The sequence below is a fragment of the Charadrius vociferus genome, unplaced genomic scaffold, assembly GCF_000708025.1.
Source record: "Charadrius vociferus isolate BGI_N301 unplaced genomic scaffold, ASM70802v2 scaffold251, whole genome shotgun sequence".
NCBI lineage: Eukaryota > Metazoa > Chordata > Aves > Charadriiformes > Charadriidae > Charadrius > Charadrius vociferus.
Window position 1 is genome coordinate 317,379 of NW_009646963.1, and position 18,448 is coordinate 335,826.

At 45.3% G+C, this 18,448-nt stretch overlaps 1 protein-coding gene across 1 annotated transcript in view; it reads right to left on the minus strand.

Moving 5' to 3' along the window:
* Positions 1–4,238: 4,238 nt before the first annotated feature.
* GRIN2B (glutamate receptor, ionotropic, N-methyl D-aspartate 2B) overlaps positions 4,239–18,448 on the minus strand; it is a 207,281-nt gene continuing 193,071 nt past the window's right edge. The window contains exons 10-13 of the mRNA XM_009895224.1: positions 12,269–12,429; positions 9,967–10,154; positions 7,982–8,220; positions 4,239–6,146 (exon numbers count right to left, since the gene is read on the minus strand). Coding sequence (XP_009893526.1) covers positions 4,239–6,146; positions 7,982–8,220; positions 9,967–10,154; positions 12,269–12,429 — 2,496 coding nt within the window. The remainder of the gene's footprint in view (positions 6,147–7,981; positions 8,221–9,966; positions 10,155–12,268; positions 12,430–18,448) is intronic.

The window sequence follows — 18,448 nt, forward strand, 5'->3', positions numbered from 1 at the left end:
CTCCAAGAAGGTTTACGATGTGGAGATCCACGGCTGCAAGTTCTACCTGCCAGCTGCTTTCTACTGTGCATGGCACATTTCTGATTTTTTTTTTAATATTTCCTCCGTCTCCTTCATACACATCCTCCTTCAGCTGAGTACATACACTCCAGTACCACTTCAGAAGAACATGGCTCATTAAAATACCTCTCAGAGAGCCATGTCTAGGGCTAGAGTGAGGAGGCAAATGTCAGAAACATTGCCAAAGGTGCCTAATCTTTCCCAGGAGGCTGGCTGCAAATATACAGAAGTCGTCACCAAACTGTAGAGGACACAATGGTTTTTGCTTGGTATTCTTGTGTGCAGAAACCTTCAGAGAGGGGAAATGTTCCCAGCCACTGCCCCAGAAAATACTGGTGTTTCTACAGGAGAGAGAGAGAAATGGCAAGGGAGGGGATGTGGAGTTTGTCAGGCTCTGGTATGGAATCCCGTTCTTTTCTGGACAGGTAATAAACAGCACATGGGTGATTTTCTAGTATAGACAACACCTGCTGCTAATATTACCTGATTGATTGACTTGAATACTTAGAATGAAAATACACCAAATCTAAAATTCTAAATATATAATCAGAGTTTAATAACATCATCAATTTATTTTCTGGATTATGAATTACACCCTCCCCCCTCCCACCCTCTCCCCTTCATCTCTGTCCCAAAACTTGTTAACCTGTCAGAACTAAAATAAACAAAGCAACCAGAAAAGATCGCTTATAGGTGAAAGGATTGACCTGATGGACACGTGGCCTAATCTATTATGGGAGAAGGCAAAATACCAGACTCCTGTGGTTAGACCAGTGGTTCAGTCCAGAATTTCCAGTTCTTCTTTTCTGGTTGCCCTAGAGCATTCATTTGAGTGGTTTGTGGCACAGTTAATATTTGCAGAGCACTCGGAGTGTTAACAGTGCTACAACAGTATCAACACTAGATAATGATTTTGGCAAACTATCATTTGCCGATCAGTGGAACAAGGGACAGACCAGTTCGGAGAAAATACGAACCAACTTTCACCCCGGAACACAAAAATCAGAACCTTTAAGAAGAGATTTGAAAAAAGTTCCGTTAACTTCTTTTTGGTTTGTTTTCGGCTTAATTTCCCTGCAGAGACACCCTCCAGGTTTCCTCGTTCCAGGTGGGGAGGGACGGAAAAGTACTGAGATAACCGCCAAAGAGATTAGCTGCCCTCGCCAGCTGTCAAGCTCCCCCCCAAGCCCTTAGGAAATACCAGAAATTATCACGAGCTTTCCCAGGTCCAAGATTTCTAAACCAAAGTAGCATTGGAGAAGTCTCTTAGTGTCAAAGTGATGGTCCAACCTGAGCGGCCAACTTGATGGTTCACCCCACCACTATCAAGACAGCATAGTGCCTTGAGGCCCAGACTCCACAGAGAGATGCTGGTACAGAGAGTTTATATGCAAAAAGGAATTGGGGGTGTTCCCATCAAAACATGAAACCCTGCTGGCAAGGCTTGAAGTGACGTTCCGGCGTCTTCCATTCATGAAGATAAAGGTGACAGGGTGATACGGGGGGCCTCAGGGGAACACAACACACATGGGTTTCTCTCTCTCTCTCTTTTTTTTTTTTTTCTCATTCATACGGCCTCGACCCGCGTAAACCGCTTCCAAAAACGCAGCCTGAAAAGTCGTAGAAAACAAACAGAACGGAAACAAACTTCCCCTCCCTCCCACCCCACGACCTGAATATTCACGAGAAGAGAAACACCAATTTATACAAAAACGCAATAAAAAAGAAATATTTACAAATGAAAGGAACGTCTTCTTGGTGGCCGCTGTCAGAGGCACCTGACAAGCTGCCATGTGTTCTGGATTGCAGATCGCTCTGTTAATTTGTTTGGTTTCTTTTTTTTTTTCTTTTCCTTTTTGTCTTTGTAATGAGAGAAGAGGGAAAGAATAAGAAGTTCCCTTACCCTGAAGACTAAGGGGTGGCATTACAAAGACTCTCCCCCTCTTCCCTCCTTAATTTCGTCACTGAAATATAAGAAAATATTCCCCTCACCAACCCTGCCCACCCTCTCTTCACACTCTTTGACTTTACAGGCAAATCCCACCCTCCCCCCCCCCCAGCTTTAAAAAATAAATAAAATAAATAGGTAAATAAATAAAAGGCCTTCTGTTGGCTTAAAAAGAGAAAGATAAGATAAAATCAACCAGGGTGTGGTGAGGAATGTGAGAGAGGTGGCTTTCAGCTCCAAGAAATGTGGCTCATAAAGATGGGGCTGCCATCTCCTTCCAGAGTCAGTCCCCAGCAGTGTCCCCATGCCCTCAGCACAGGGCTCTCTCAACCCTTCCCCTGGTGAGCCATGGTCATTGAGACACTGGGACAGACCCAGGATTAAGCAGGAGAGACTTTGCCACAGCTCTCAGGATGGGAGAGGTCAGCCCACACCCCCACCTCAGGGAAAGAAGACATATGAAAGGGGAGTTTAGCTTCTCACTCCTACCATTGCTCCCTTTCCTTTCGTTTAACTTGCATCTAAAATGATACAATGGAAAGAAAAAAACACTCTTATTGATACTAGGTGCACCAGGAAAGCTGTCACTACAACTGCAGGGATGGGAAACCCTAGGCTATTCCAGCTTTGCACCTGTGCTAGTATCTCTCTCTTGCACACAGAGGCACACGTACACGTACACACTCATCTCAGCCTTGCACGTCTTGTCTTCAGCCCTCGGCACAGGTTTCTGTGCTCTCTGGCATTTATTCAAGCACACCCCTTCCCAGGAAGACACGTCACGTACTTCCCCTGTACATTCAATAGTAAATATACATATGTATTTCCCATGGGTGTGCACACCCTCCTCCCATTTCCACATGTGCAAGGAGGCACTGAAACAGTCCACCAGCACCACTGCCACCACATGCACCCTTTCATGGCACTTTTTTTTCCTCTCCAGCACCCTGCCAGCATTGGCAGAGGACACCCTATTCCTTTTGATCCAACCTGCTGGCCAAGGGTAGGGAGGGCAGGACAAAACCCCCTTTTTCCCTGCCCTCCTCTCTGAAAGGACATGCCAAAACAGCCTTGGTGTCCCCTGAAGTGACAGTGACAAAACTCACCACCTTTCCCTACTCTTTAGTTCTGTTCCATTGTGTTTGTTATCCAGACACCTTATAGGATCATGGGTTTATTTCGCTTTCTCCACAGACATTTCAAGTATAAAGTTATCGTATATACTCACGTATAGGCTAACCCATACTATACACTGGTCCCACACTTGAAGTATGCCACAACTAGTGAGCAATTCACAGCTAGTGAACCAACCCTGCACCCCTTTCCCCAAAATCCTCTCATTTCAGTGCAAACCAGCACCGTCTGTCAGAGATCCCAGCAGCCTCCCTGACTCCAGGCTTGCTTTCCCAAACTCAGACCCCACTTCCTTTCCATCTCTCCTGCTGATCTGCCACAGATTCAGTGGCTGTAATAGCCATAGTGAAACCACTAGCCAGACCTGCAGACAAGCCTTCTCTCCCTTCCCCACACCTCCCAGCAGACAATTCAAAATTTTAGCGTAAAATTTCTCAGCATATACGCAAATATATATATATATTTCAGCCCTAAACCCCCATAGTCTTCACAAAATAATGTAACGAGAACCTCAGCATCACTAACATATAACTGCATCATCAAGTTAGTCGTGTTATTCACCCTTCACTTTCTCCATGTCTTCAAACACTACTCTTTTCTAGACTTTCTTAGGAAGAGTTGCCTGAGCAAGCATCTTTCCTGCATGTCTGTTACACTGCTTCTGCTGTCTCCTCCTGCCACACACACTCGTGTGCATGCACGTGCCTTTCTCTGCTGGGAGCCAGCAAGAGTGAAACACTAGAGTCACTGCCGCTCCCCCTCAGCCCACCCTTTCCCTGCCTTTTTCTCCCCTTCCTGAAATCACAAGCGAGGATATCCAACTCCGACATCACTGTAAAGTGCAATGGCCAGGAATGGAGGAGAATGGGAGGAGCGAGAACATGGAAAAAGAGATAAAAAGGGAGGGGTGGGAAAGAGGAGGAGGAAGAGGGGAAACCAAAGAGGTGGCACTTGTCACCAGTGCTCCACTACTCAGAACTCCAGTATCCCACAAACTAAGGATGACCTGGGAGAGTAGCTGATGGGATTAAGCCCACCCCACCCTCCCACACTCCACATACACCCCCAGTCCCTCCCCGCGCTCTTCCCCTCTCACTCAAACGTCAGACTCAATACTGGAGAGTTTCTCATAAACATGCCCGTTGCTGGAGCCATTGAAAGCCCTGGGGTTTTTGTTGTTAGGCACACAGGGGTTGGACTGGTTCCCTATACAGATGTCCTTCTGGAAACGGGCTGGCACAGCCCCGTGAAGGGCTGAGACCACCGGCTTGTTGGTGGTGACGATGGCTCGGAAGTCTGGCCTGGCTTTGGGCCCTCCTGCCACCACAGGCTGCCTGAAGAAATAAGATTTGCTGCCGTGGAGCAAGCATTGGTCATCCCCAAAAGTGGGGATGAAAGGGTTTTGGGTGACCCGGTCGGGGTAGAGCGACTTGCTGAGCATGTAGCCCCCGCTGCTGCCGGGGTTGTTGTGGTGGTGGTAGCTGGTGGCGGGCACTGAGGACTTGTTGTTGGCAAACGTGGTCTCACTGGCTGGCATCTCAAACATGTGGGCGTAGGGGCTCCCTTCCAAAAAGCGGCCCTTGTCCTTGAGGCTGACGCTGCGGGGGGCCAGGGCCGAGTCATCCTTCTGCAGGTCCACAAAGGTGTCATAGGAGTGCTGCCGGCGGAGCTTGTTGCGGTTCTTCTTCTGCGCCTTGGAGGCAGAATTGGAAGGGCTCTGAGGATATTTGGAGGAGGAGGTGGCACTGGTGGCCACGGGCACAGGGGCAGGCGGCTGATCCAGCTCTTGGAGCGAGTTGTCCTCACTGATGTCATACAAATTGCCTGCTTTCTTGCAGGCCTCGCAGCGGATGCAGGCCTGGCGGGTGGAGTTCTGCCCCACCACTGATGGTGTGTAGTTGTGCAGCTTAGAAGGGCAACCGCGGCAGAAATTAGCCCCAGGCCGGTCCTCCCAGTCTAGGTTGGTCAGGTTCTTCTCCCACGGTGCCGGGACCCCACTCACAACACCATGCTTATGCTCGTTGCCTCCACCAAACTCGCCTGAACCATGCTTATGGTGGGCTCTGTTGGTGCAGGATCCACCCCCTCCTCCTCCTGTGTCACGCTTAAACTCATCTCCCCGCTCTTTGTAGATATCTGTCAGGTCCACGTGTTCCCAGTGCGGCGAGTTCTCCTTTGCCCGAAACTGGTCCAGGTAGAAGTCCCGTAGCCCTTCCTTGTCCCTGAAGTAGCGCTTGTGGTCAGGCGAGCGGGGTGGGCGCCGGCGGTAGGCCAGCTCTATCTCATCAAACTCCCGCCGGGACTTGGCAGAGGCTGGGCGCTTCTTCAGGCTGTCCTTGTACTGCTGTTTCCGCCGCTTGGCAGCATTGCCCTCGATGTTGCCGTAGGTGACCGTGTGAGTGGAAATGTCAGAGACGTCTGAGCGGATCAGGTCATCATGGGCCCCGCTGCCCCCATAGCGGTCACTCTTGAAGGAGAACTTGCCATAAAGGTCACCCAGCTGACTGTGCTTGGCAGGAGGTAACCCCAGGTCCAAGGGCTTCTTCCCAATGGAACGCGATTGGGCATTGAAGGGTGGGTTGTCACAGTCATAGAGCCCATCGATGGAACTGGTGCTGCCAATGCTGTGGGGGCGGTGGTGGTGGTGGTAGTGGTCCTGATACACATTGCTGTCCTTCAGCTGAAGGTTGCCAAAGGTCCTTTCCACCTCACTAATATAGTCACTAAAGAGGTTCTCCTCGCAGGGGGGGTTGTTGTAGGACTTGCAGTCTGAGTGGGTGAAGCTGCGGCGGTGCTCGGAGATATCGTAGACCGACGATTCACGGCGAATGAAGTCCAGGGCACTCTGTGGTGAGCCATTGACCCCTGACAGGTTGGCCATGTTCTTGGCTGTCCGAAGCAGGCGGAGGATGTTGGAATGGGTGTTGTTCATAGTTGCTGTGGGGGAGTTCATTGCTGACTGGCGTTCCTCGATGGCCACGCCATGGATGCAGCTGTAGATACCCTGAAATGAGAGAAAGCAGGAAGGTGAGTGGTCCTGCAAAGAATACATGAAAGGGGACCTGGACTGAGAAGCACCCGCATGTTCCTGTAGGACAGCAAGGCTTGTCAGCCTTCCATCATGAAGCACAATCAAATTAAATGAAACCAGACCTGCTCTACCAACCCTTGCTGTTCTGCCCCTCTTTCTTGCCCCTCACATTTTTTCCTTCCCCTCCACTCCTCTTCCTCTGCTTTGCTTCATGTCATATCTGTAGGATGCAGGAATACCTGCTTGCATCTGTAAGAGTTACTCAAATCTAGCAGGTGTAACGCAGAATTGCAAATGGGGAAAATAACATTATTGGGAACAAAAGCATCAAGACAAATGATTCTGTGTGGATGAGAGGAAGAAAGTCTGTTTTGGCCCTTGAAATTCATCTGGACATCAGTGAATCAACGCGACAGAAGCTATCTTAAAAAGGGAACAGCTTAATTTGTCATAAACTTAGCAACATTAATCACCAGCACAGATTAGAAAAGCAAACAGAGAAAGAGCAGGACTGCCAAATAGGTATTTAGGTCTTTTGCATCTCGTTGAGTGAGGTACAATAGAATTTTTAATTGCATTCTGTTAAATTTAACAGTGATAACAGGCTCCAAATTGACATCCCTGAAAGTCCTCTATTCAACCTCAAATCAGACAGCAGACGTGCCCCATTCCTCCACATTGCCACTAGCTCATCCATGATACAGACTGTTTGCAAGAGCTACCCCTAGGAGTAGAAGGAAAGGGGCTCATTTATTCCCTGGCCTGCCAAATGGCACCTGCCGCCGATTAATGTGAGTTGTGAAATGGACACCATCACATCATGTTACCATGGTTTCTCAGCAGGTAGCTGATGATTAACACTTTTCAGACTTTTCACCAACCTGGCCCAGGTCTAACAGATAACCCCAGAATGAAAGAATCTGTACTTAGCTAAGGATCACCAAACACAATCTCCCATCTCATCTCCAGACTAAGACAGGTTAGAAACTAACAATATAGAAGAGAGGCTGTGCCCCCGCACTCAAAAAGCTTTGTCATTTTCCTCAACAATATGTTATGTAGCAATTATATACTCTTTGCACAATCAAAGTTAATTTTGTTACATCAGACACTGAGGTCAAAAATGCCAAGCTTTGACCTCACTTCAGAATGGATTGGGAGAAGGGACCAGTGGTGTGAAAGAATAAAAAGCTCCAAATGGGACACTGCTAGCTACACTAATAGCAGAAAGATGACTCAGAAATTACTCAAATCTGCTTTAAATGTAAATCTTATACCTTAAGGCAGATTTGCATAAAGCAATTGCTAAGTTCATGTGGTCACCCTCTCTGGAAGGACTTCTGCATGGTTTAGGGCATGGCTTTTGGTTAGGGACTTCTGACTGTCCATGATAGCACACTTCTAGTTAGCATAAGGCCAGCTGAACAGCTGTAATACAGAAGACAATGAAAAACTCCTGAATTTCTAATCATATTACCCACCGTTACTTGACTTATTGTCCCCAAATTTGGCATCCTCACAACTTGCTTTGGAGGAGCAGAGTTACAGTTAAGTTCTCTTTATACTGCATTTTTACTTCCATGTGAAATTTCCATTTCCATGACCCTAATCCAGCAGAGACCAGAGATGTCACAGAAAAAAAATAGATGCTCTTGCAACATTAATGGTGAAAAAATGCCAGCCTTTATCCTGCAGACCACAGCTCTATGCCACCTGTGTGTTAGACAGTCCTGGTGGATTTCCCCATCTCCAGTACCTAGGACTCTGAATAAATCCTGTGTTCCTCCCTGCTAGCTAATGACACTCACCCTGCTGATAGAGAAGACCACACCAGGCTTGCCAGAGCAGACTCCCATGAAGCAGTGGCGGAATTGCCAGTAGAAGAGATGCTCACAGATGAAGGTGATGAGACTGAGGGCCATGGCTGCTCCCAGCATGTAGAAGACACCAGCCATGTTATCTATGTCCAGCTGGCTGCTCATAACCTCATTCTTCTCATTGTGACAAATCCCAGTGAGCCACAGTGCTTCCAGCTCCTCCATCTCCCCTAGAAAGACAGAGAGAAGGAAAGAAACAGGTTAGATGGCCCTGCAATGGCTAAAGACCTTAAGCTGGGGCACACTGAAAGCAAGAAGCTGACCTAAGGTCATTTCCAGTGGCCATGCTCTTTTTCAATTCTATTACATCCATGGAATATCCTAACTGCCCTTCTGATAGAGGCAGGTGGAATTCGTCACAGGGAAGGAAACAGGATTTTTCCACAGCCAGATATTAGCCACAAAAAGCTGTTCCACGGGACACAGCTATCACACTTGCCAAATGTCTACAGCGAGATCCTGAAAAAGTTGACCACCAGATGACTGAAGACCTGACCTCACAAACTTCCACTTTCATATTAGGTCAACGAAGGGAAGAATCAGTGACTGATACTGGTAGACAAAAATGAGTCACTTCTAAATGAAAAAATTGTACATTTCCAGCTCAAAACTCAAAATGATGATTTTTTAAAAATCAAAATGTCTGATTTTGAATTTATTTCCATCATATCCATAGCTCATTTAAACTAGGTGCAATGTTCCCAAAAATATTTGTGCATTTTAACCTGTTTCTCTCCCCTTCACTTTTGTCCAAATTCAACACTTCCAAGCCCTTTGACCAATCAAAAATATTACTAATTTGTATCAGCTAGGAACAAATGTTCTGTAGTCTAATTTCATACCCCACTTACTCCTATTATGTATTTTCATGAGAAAACACACAGACTGAGACATTCTAATTTTTCAGGTTGGCAATTCTTTTCATTCTGTTAGGAAAGTTAGTTTTTCACATTTTCAACCTCCAGTCCAGTGAGGGGGAAAAAATCCATATATATTTGTGTGGCACCATAGCACAGTCTTTAAAGCTGTGCTTTAAAGTACTTATGTCTTTTTCTGAAATAATAGATATTAGGTTGTTTAGGAGGCAGAATACCCTATCCTTCAGGTGGCCAATTTTCTGCTGAAGTATATCAGAGCTGTATTCTTTCCATATTTATTATACTGTATGTTATTTTCAGATTTCAGGAAAAAAACTTATAAATAAAATAACCTGTGAATTTTATTTATTCAAAAGAAGGACACAGCAAGATGTAATATGGAATGGAAAGGGAAAGCCAGGAAAATATTTTCTAAGACAGAATTCCTTGCCCCACTAATATTTTTATTTAATACTAGCAATAAAGGATGAGATGAACTAGGTAACTATAATGTTCTGATTAAAAACTCACTCCAAAATATGCTTCTGAGTCTCAAGCCCTTCCTTGGGTTTTTTTTTGAGGTTTTAGAAAATCTGAGTTAACTCTTTCGTCCAGAAATACTTACCTTTTAATTTTGTAAGCTCTGCATGGCTTGATCCTATCTAGAAGTATAAAGCGTGGGATGACCACAGAAAGTCCAGTATAATTAGTGGGTTTGGTCATGGCAGAATCTCAAAGTTAATGAATAGTTCACAACAGAAATCTTGTTTTTACAAGACACTCTTCGCACAACATATTTTTCAAACACACATCTGAGCTGGTTCTATAAAACCTTTAGTACTTTTGACATTGCTTTTGATGATACTGCTACCCTGTATCAACAACATAAACTGAGTGACATCCTCACATTTTTGGTGTAATGCCTCTAACAAACCCTTGTTAATAATTTCCTATTCTCTACTCTAATCTGACACACCAGAGCTAGGAGCTTCTATTTCTTACATGCAAAACTTGGTATTCCTTAGGAAAACTCCAACTTCTCTTTTTCTTGTCACTTACCATCTCCAAAAAGCTGTAGAATGGCAAGATCAACCTGGCGCTTCCAGCCTGAGTCCTTTTGGATGGCAATGCCATAGCCGGTGGAGGCAAACACTTTCCCACTCCCAATCGTCACCAACTTGCAGCCTTCATCTCTTCCGGCCATGTAGTTTAGCACTGCTGCATCATAAATAAAAGCATCCAACTTCCTGCACAGGTGGAAGAAACAAGAAGGATATAGTATAGAAAAGAGAAAATCTGTAGGAGTTCGAAGGTGTTCTCGGGTAATTAAGGCAGAAATGAACCTCTTTCAGATAGACTACAGTAGGTTGCATCTTCACCTTCATCAGAGTTAACTAAAAACTGAGTCTAGAACCTGTTCACTGGTGAAGCTAGATTATAAATGAGGACTGTCTACTTCTTTCTGACTCTGATAATCATAATTTCTGATCTGAAAGAAAATTTGGAATACAAACATACTGCAAGATAAAGATGAATGAAGAGGAAGCCAAGGGGATCTGTAGTCCTAAGAAAAGCTTGTATTTCTGTACTGCCTTTCATCTCAAAGGAACCTGAAATGTTTTATAAAGTGTATCAATATTAGATAGAAAAGTAGGGGTTGGAGTAAGGAAAATATTATCTCCTATTCAAACTGCTGGCATGACTTAGCTGAGTAAAATGTAATTTCTTCAAATTAAATATAGTCAGGACATCATGTTTAACTCCTCAGTTACTGTGAAAAGCACTATTGGATCTTTACCAATGTCAAGTGGCCACGATAGCAGCTTTATGGTTTACCATGCTGAGTAGCTCTTTAGTAAAGAGTGCTTAGCTGAAAACCACAAGAAAAATTCTATTTCAACACAGAGAAATTCCCATTGTGGACTGGGATGTGTAGACAGCACAACAGACTGATGAGAGCCTTCCTCTCACTGCAACAAATTGATTATTGGGATGGGGCGGGGGGGGGAAGTGTCTCAGGGGCTGCATCTTCCACATAACCAAAGGCAGCCAATGAGTAAATCCTCCCACTAGATCTGAAATGAAGCACTTTACAATAAAAGACCAAAGACCTTCCACCTTGCACATTCTCACACCTACACTATCTTTTCAATCCACCTCCTGCACATATATTTCCAGTGTGGTAATTATCTCAGCTCAAGTGCGTTTCTGTGGGGAAGTCTGTCCAAGGGTGGATATGAAGCCAGGACGACATCTACCACAAGTGATGAGTTCTATCTCATCCATATATTTCCAGGACAGAGCATATTTATTTCCTGGATGATGACTATCCTGGCAAATGTACCTTCCCAGGATGGCATCCAACAATGGTACAATCATTTATAATGGGCTGTGTGCCTCTGAACCTGGCAAACAGGTTTAGGAATATTCAGTCAATCTAGTAATTAAATTGGCTGAACATCTTCATTCGTGCTTTGGAATGAACTTTCTCATAAGAGTCCAACACGAGTGTAAGCAAGAATAGTTCTTTTCACTGGGGCTGGGCTCTGACTACCAAAATGGTCAGCTCTGGGAGGAGATCTTTAATTATAAAGGACAAAGGCTTGCAAAATGGCATTTTAAGTTAGCTCCTTTACAGATTAACTGCTATTAAAATAGGATGAGCTGTTCAAACATACTTTTTGCTAATGTGTTTTCCGACATTTCCCAAATTACCCAAGGAAATGCTCCTATTTTATATACTTCCTCATTATTCAAACAACATTTTGTTCAGCCCTTGATACCAAAATATTCCAGAGAGAAGGGCTACTTCCAAACTATTTGCTTCAAGCACACCTTCCATTACACTATATTAGCTAGTGATACACTGGGGTGGGATTAGTCTGACAAGGATTGTTTCAGCTTCCTGATTAACGTAATCTTTTTATACATAGAAGAAGGGAAAACAAAGGAATTTCCAGATGGCAGTATAAATGTTCTGAAAAAAGCTTTGTCCACAGAGGTCTGTGATTTTTTCCTGTGTATGCATAAGGACCCATTGGCATGAAACATCTCAATGAAGCAAGGTCTTCAGGACTAATATACACAAGGCTAACATACACAAGATACAGAAGATCCTCTTTTTTAAAAAAATACTCTTATAAACACAACAAAACCAGGAACTCTTATACAGATGTCAATAGAGAAACCTGGCTAAGAGAACCACAGAATTATTCTCCTGTGCTGTGTGTGGTCTTGCTTTACTTTTAACCATGGAATGATAATGGAGGCTTATTTTCCAAACCCCACAAAAAAATTCCGGATAAGCATGAAAAGTAGTCAGGTTTCTGTGGTGCGCAAGCATGAAAGAAGAAAGCCTCACCCAGTCTTCAGTGAGAACAGTGCATCATCCACTCCCCTCTGATTGAACTTCACCATGTAGCTGTGCATTTCAGGGTAGTTGTTGCGAATGTTCCTTTCTGTGCTGCCATTGGGAACCGTCCCGAAGCGGAAAGGGGGCGAGAAGTCATTGGGTTTCTGGAACTGGAGAGACAGAAAAATAACATTTCTCACAATCTTTCAGCAAGAAGCAGTCAGTCGTCTGAATGGGAGAACACACTCTCCTCGGAAAGTCGTTCTGATTTTATTTTACTATCATGTAGAAAACATTACTGAAAAGATATTATATTTCACTGTTTTCAAACACAAACATCTTCTGTTAGTGCCTAAGAACCAAGAAGTGAATCTGAGCAACCCGGTCTTTTTGTCCACTCTGGATTAAGTGCATAAAATAGCCAGTGATCAAAGATTGAAAGGGGGTTATATAAAAGGAAAAAGGAAAACGGAAAGGGAAAAAGTAACAGCGGCTTTGGAACACAGTCAAGGAAAGATTTTCAATAAAATCTATGTGCATTTTATCCACAAAGTGTCATTTATTTTTCTAAGAAGTACCTTTTTCAGCTCTGTGGAGGCCTTTGCACTTCCTGATTCTGACTGAAGTAGAAAAGTAATTAATGAGGAGAGATGCCTCTCAGAACACCTCACACCCACTTCACCAAACGAATGATCGGCTTTCAAACTTTTGGGCAAATGTCCCAAATGAAATGCTATTAGTGGCTGCAAGTCACTAGCAACATTTGATGCCTAGAACAGAGCTGGCAGAATACTCCAAACCTTTTGCTGCTCCCAAGAAATACATTCATCATAACATTCCCCTACGGCTGCAAGGCTGCGAGATTTTATATGCTGGTTGCTTAACTCAAGTCATAATCAATGCTCTCTGGGGTTTTATGAGCAGTAAAATTTAGACTGTCAATTATCAAGACTGCTTAAAAACCCTAGAACCAGCAGACGGAAAGGAGCATAGAATTGTAAGCCAGGAACTGAATAAACAGTAAAGGAAAAGCTGCAGAGGTAGGTTAGATGGAGGGAAGGCCCCTCCTCCTTTGATACACTAAGCGGTAGCTTGTCTGGTGCTAATTCTTGACTCCCAACTGTGACCGTACATTTGGATGATCCTGAGAAGCATGCTAAGAACATAATAGCGGTCAGACCAAACCCGTTTAAAAGCAACAGTTCACCTGGTACATGAATATACACAGTCATGTACTGCCACCTTCTATAGTGGAAATGTGGCTGCAGTCTACAGCTATAGCTTAAAAAACATGCAGATGAGCCTTGTTCTTGAGTTCTGTTCAGAGCCACTTTGGAACCTGGTCAACTCAGCTGAGGAAGCCAATGCCACTAAAGCCGTGTATCTCACTCACAACATCTCAGCAATAAGGCCAACCAGGAGCTGTGTCTGTGGGTAGGTGAACACATGACCTGTTCACATGACCCGTGTACCAGTCAACTCACCTGGCTGTGCAAGGAATCACGTCCAGTTTGGATGGTGAGATGGGCTGGCTTGTTTGCGCACACATGAGTGTGTGAGAGAGATCATATCCTACTGCTTTAAGCCAATAGAAAACATAAGGGCTGTTTTTTGAAACACAGGTTGGCACATCACCAAAAAAAAAAAAGGTTTCACATAGCATAAAACAGGCAGTAAGGGGGCTCTTAGAACCTTGTCACACCCCCTAGGGATGAAGACAAACTCATAGCTCTCAAAACCTGTAATGAAAGCAAACTTTGATGGGAGAAAAATCACTGCAGCATGCTCTAATGATTCTTTTTTACCAAGCTGATTACAGCAGCAGCTTAAGGGACCCATCACAAGAAGGGCATTGCCATACCAGGCTCAAAGGAACACAGTCTCTCCCCTGTCATGCCAAAACAGGAGTTTGCAAAGGGGGCAACTTGCTTCCCCAGAGGTTGCAAAACCCAGCCTTGAGGGTGGAAGCAGCACCTCCCATCCCTATAGAGCCCCCCAACAGAGTAAAGTCAATGGGGCAAGCAGCAGGAAGGCCCGACCAATATTGGTGTAACCTCAGCTTCAGCATGCCCTTTGGAGGGTCAGCAGCTATGAAAGCCTCTTTCTGGGTCCAAAGAGTGTTAAGAGAAAAACAGGCCCCATCCAATGGCCATTTTATACCTCCAGTCTCCATTCCCAGTGATACAATCTCTAGTTTTGTCTGCTTCCATCACTGTGTCTATGAACTGGAGTAAGAAGGATTATAGAGTCAGGCAGGGCTCTGATAAGGAAAATGATCTCACCTCTGAACTGCCTTTTGTCCCCAGTGCATTTAAGGACCCATCTTAGCAGCCAGAGCTGAAAGGCTCCATATTTAATTTTTAACCTCCTGGGCAATAAATAAATAAATGAAAACATTGTTTTTGAAGGAGATGACTGTTTTCAGCAACTGGAAAAGCATGTTTCTAGAGAAGGAAGCCAGGCCGATGGCTTCTACAAAAACACATACTGCGCATTCACTCATCATCCCTTACCCCTTGTTCATTCCTCAGTCAGAACAGATCTGCAAATGCAAATTATTCTCCACACACCCACATACACACACACTTCAACCATAGCCTGGTGGATGACGAGACAGGAAACCTTCTAAAAGGATCTGTTTGGGACCCACACTAGAGTTCTTTAGCTTGAATGCCTAAGAGGAACATAGATCCCCAGGCACCTGGTTTGGTGTTTGTAAAGCTGAAAGCAATTGATGCCCAGCTAACTCCACAGTCCATGAAGCTAGAGATAAGCAGCTAATTTCTCCACATTTGAGAAGTAATAGTGGTACATGCATGCAGCTTTCTGGCAGGACACAGCAGCTGAAGAATGCCCACGTTTGTTGCTTGGCAGCAGGTGGGCACAGTTCAATCCAGGGATGGAGGGATCTCCAAAGAGCTCTCCAGAGCCAAAACCCGCTGCATCTTTCTGAACTCACTTGTGTCCCACACAGCTCATAATGAAGGAACAAGAAGACATACAAGTCTTCCCAGAAAACATATGGGACATACGGGGAAGGAGTGTGTCCTCTCCTGGCAGTATGGTAGAGGAACACGTGTGGAGAAACTGGAGAACACCCATAAGGAGGAAAGTTAACTGACACTGTTGTCAATGAGTTCAGTACAGAAAGCCACTTGACTGGCTTCTCCCAAGGGCTGGGAGAGTGAGCCTGGATCAGAAGTGTCAGCCACAGCGAAGCAGGGCACTTTGGCAGACTGGTCTAGAAGGAGTCTGAGAGAAATGAGATAGGAGCTGAGGCACAATGCAGGAGCCGTTACATGGAGGCAGCATGTGCAGAGGTAATCTGAATGCCTCAGTAAATATCGACAAAAGAATTAACCACAGATATTGACAGAAAAGGGTCAGAACTTAGACTAATGACAGAACTCTCCCATCATTTCATGTAAATGTTTCTCCTGCCAGCACCCTAAGTCATAACTACTCTACCCCAGCCACCTACAAAGATGAGCCATGTCAGGCTCTCACAAAACAATGTGGTGATAACAGGGGAGGGGAAGATAAGCAACTGCACTGGTTGCTGAGCAAACCCAGCTGCAAAGAGCCACAGGGAGCAGCAAACAGGGCTGTACAGGGTCTGCACTTGGTGGACCCCCACCTCACACTTCCCTGCAGCAGGAGCCCTGTCCTGCTGCCCAGCTCTACCTACCTCAAAGGATGACTGCCTGGGAGGGAACTTGCAGGGCTCAGCTGCAGCCTTTCACCCAAAGAGACCCAGGTGGAGATGCACCCCACCTGCAGCCTCCCACTCAGTCACCGTGGGACCTCAGTCACGAGATGTTCCCCCAGTACCCAAGGTGATGTGACATGAGACATCCCTTACAATGCTGATTTCACATCAAATGTGGAGGGGAAGCGGATGCTAGAGATGGGGGTGGGAAGCAGACACCAAGCCTGCCTGAAGGGCTGGGATAGCACTGGGACATGAGACGTCTGTGTGCAGAGCCCAGAGGCTGCCCACCTCTTCAACCCCTCACTCCACAAATTGAAATCAAGAATTAAGTCCAAATCAGACCACAGCTTTGGGGAAGTAACCTCTCAGAGTCAGAGAGCAGAAATCTTCCTGCTCTGGAGAGCAATAAACACACAGGCTGGGGGCTATTAGCACATTCAGAATGGAGAGCCCCTTTCCCACTCCTCCCTACAACTCTCCATGAGAGCTGTCGGCAGCAGCAGCGAGAGCGGGTTTGAGTGACTTGTCTGGCAGAGCTGTTTCATTAGCAATTTGGAGCCGTGCCGTGCAGAAAGCAGCATTGTTCTCAGATGTTTGAATATCAATCTGCATAATGAAACAGGTGATAGGAGCCTTTTCCATTCAGGCAGCCGTGATTGGAGGGGATTCATGGATGAGGGGAAGGGGTTATGTCTAATTGGCCACAATTAATTTGATGAGATTTTTTTTTCCAATATATTGTCTATCACCAAATGGTTCCTACAGAAAAGCGCATCTGCACTTATTTATCTGCCTGATGTAGGCCCTGTTTACACTGTAAAGTGTTTGCCAATAGCATTGAAAGCAGTTTCCCAAACTCAGCAAGCTCTCACAACTAAAAAGGCTCTTTTTTATCAGTCAATCTACTTTTACACTGCTTTTAAAAAAAATCCCCTGCTGGATAACATAACGAGCTGGCAAAACTTGGCATTAGTGTGTGTGTGTGTGTGTGTACATGCGTAGTGCTTTACACTTACACAGCCTATCTGGGAGGGCTCCTTTCGCTTTGTAAGGCCCAGACCCCCAACTTAAATTTTCTACCACAGGAAGCTCCACAGCTCTGACCCACCAAAATAAGGTCTCCAGGTTCCACTCCTCTGTTAGCTGCAAGTCCAAAAGAACTTGAGCCCATGTTAGATACTCTGGGTTCAGTTCATTTGCCCGAGCGTTAAGTGCCAAGTTGAGACGCTCCAGGGAATTTCATCCTGGGAGCCAGTCTCTCATAGCTTCTGTGTCAAGATTTGCCAGGCACCTGGGGGTATTTTGAATGCTCTGGTGCACTTAAATTGGCTATAGACATCTACATTTGCACAGCTGAATCTAGCCACTGGACCATTTGGCCCTCAGGACAGCTTCTCCCATCAAAAATACAGGGAACCAGCTGCTGCAGGCAGCAGACAGCCCACAGTGCCCACCACTCTCTTGAAATTGCCCATCAGGGCGTCAGTCACAACCTTTTGTGCAGGCACCTATAAGCAGCACTCTGCTTGCTCTTTTGGCAGCCACACAACCAGCAGATATTTGTTGTCGCACAGGCCAAATATCTCTAAAAAAGATGGCATTTATTAGTGAGCTGCAATGTAAGATTTAGTGACACCAGCCTAGAAAAGCAAAGTCCATGCGTAAGTGCATAATTTTAGCACAACCTCTCTGCGTTGCCCAAACATCCTTGATTGCCCCCTCTTGCTCTGGTTCAGCTGCATGTCACTGCAGTCAGCTTGCACCTTTCTTCATTGCCTCAGAATCCGGTCAGGCTGTTTGCACTGGACCTTCATCCAGAACTTGTTAAAAATTAAAGAGTGGGTCAGTGGTTTTCAGATCTAACTCTGAGGTAGTTCTATGCTTACACTTAAGTCTTGATAGACTATGCACATCCGCAGCAACACGTCTTGTCCTAGCTGCCTTGCTTATGTATGCTCTGTTTCAGCCAGGAAATGATCTCCTTCCCAAATAATGGATGACTCTCAGAGAGAGGAGGCTTGTCCTTGTCATAGCCCAAAAAGATGTCATTTTTGTCCCCAGGCTGCACCAGGAACAATGCCACAGAATCACAAATCTGGATTTGGCCCTGAGAAGATATCTGCTCTGGTGCTCTCTCCCTGGTGGGTCTCTCCTAGATATCACCATTCCTGACAGCTCTTCATTCAGCCTATTGTGGAAGAGGGCTGGTGCTGGACACTCCCCCATTCCCTGGACAACCTACACCAGGGCTTTACTATTAGAAAGTTCTTCCAAGTGTCTGAACTAAAGCCTTCCTGCTGCAATTCAACAACAATATCTTCACCATGGACAGGGAAATCAGAATAGTCTCTTCTCTGAAGGTGCATTTTATGTTTTTGAAGACCATTAAGCTGTTTCTTCTCCATGTTCTTGCACTGGAGTGGAAATGGACCAGTTTCCTCAGTCTTTCATTGCAAGCTGTATTATCTAGACCTGCA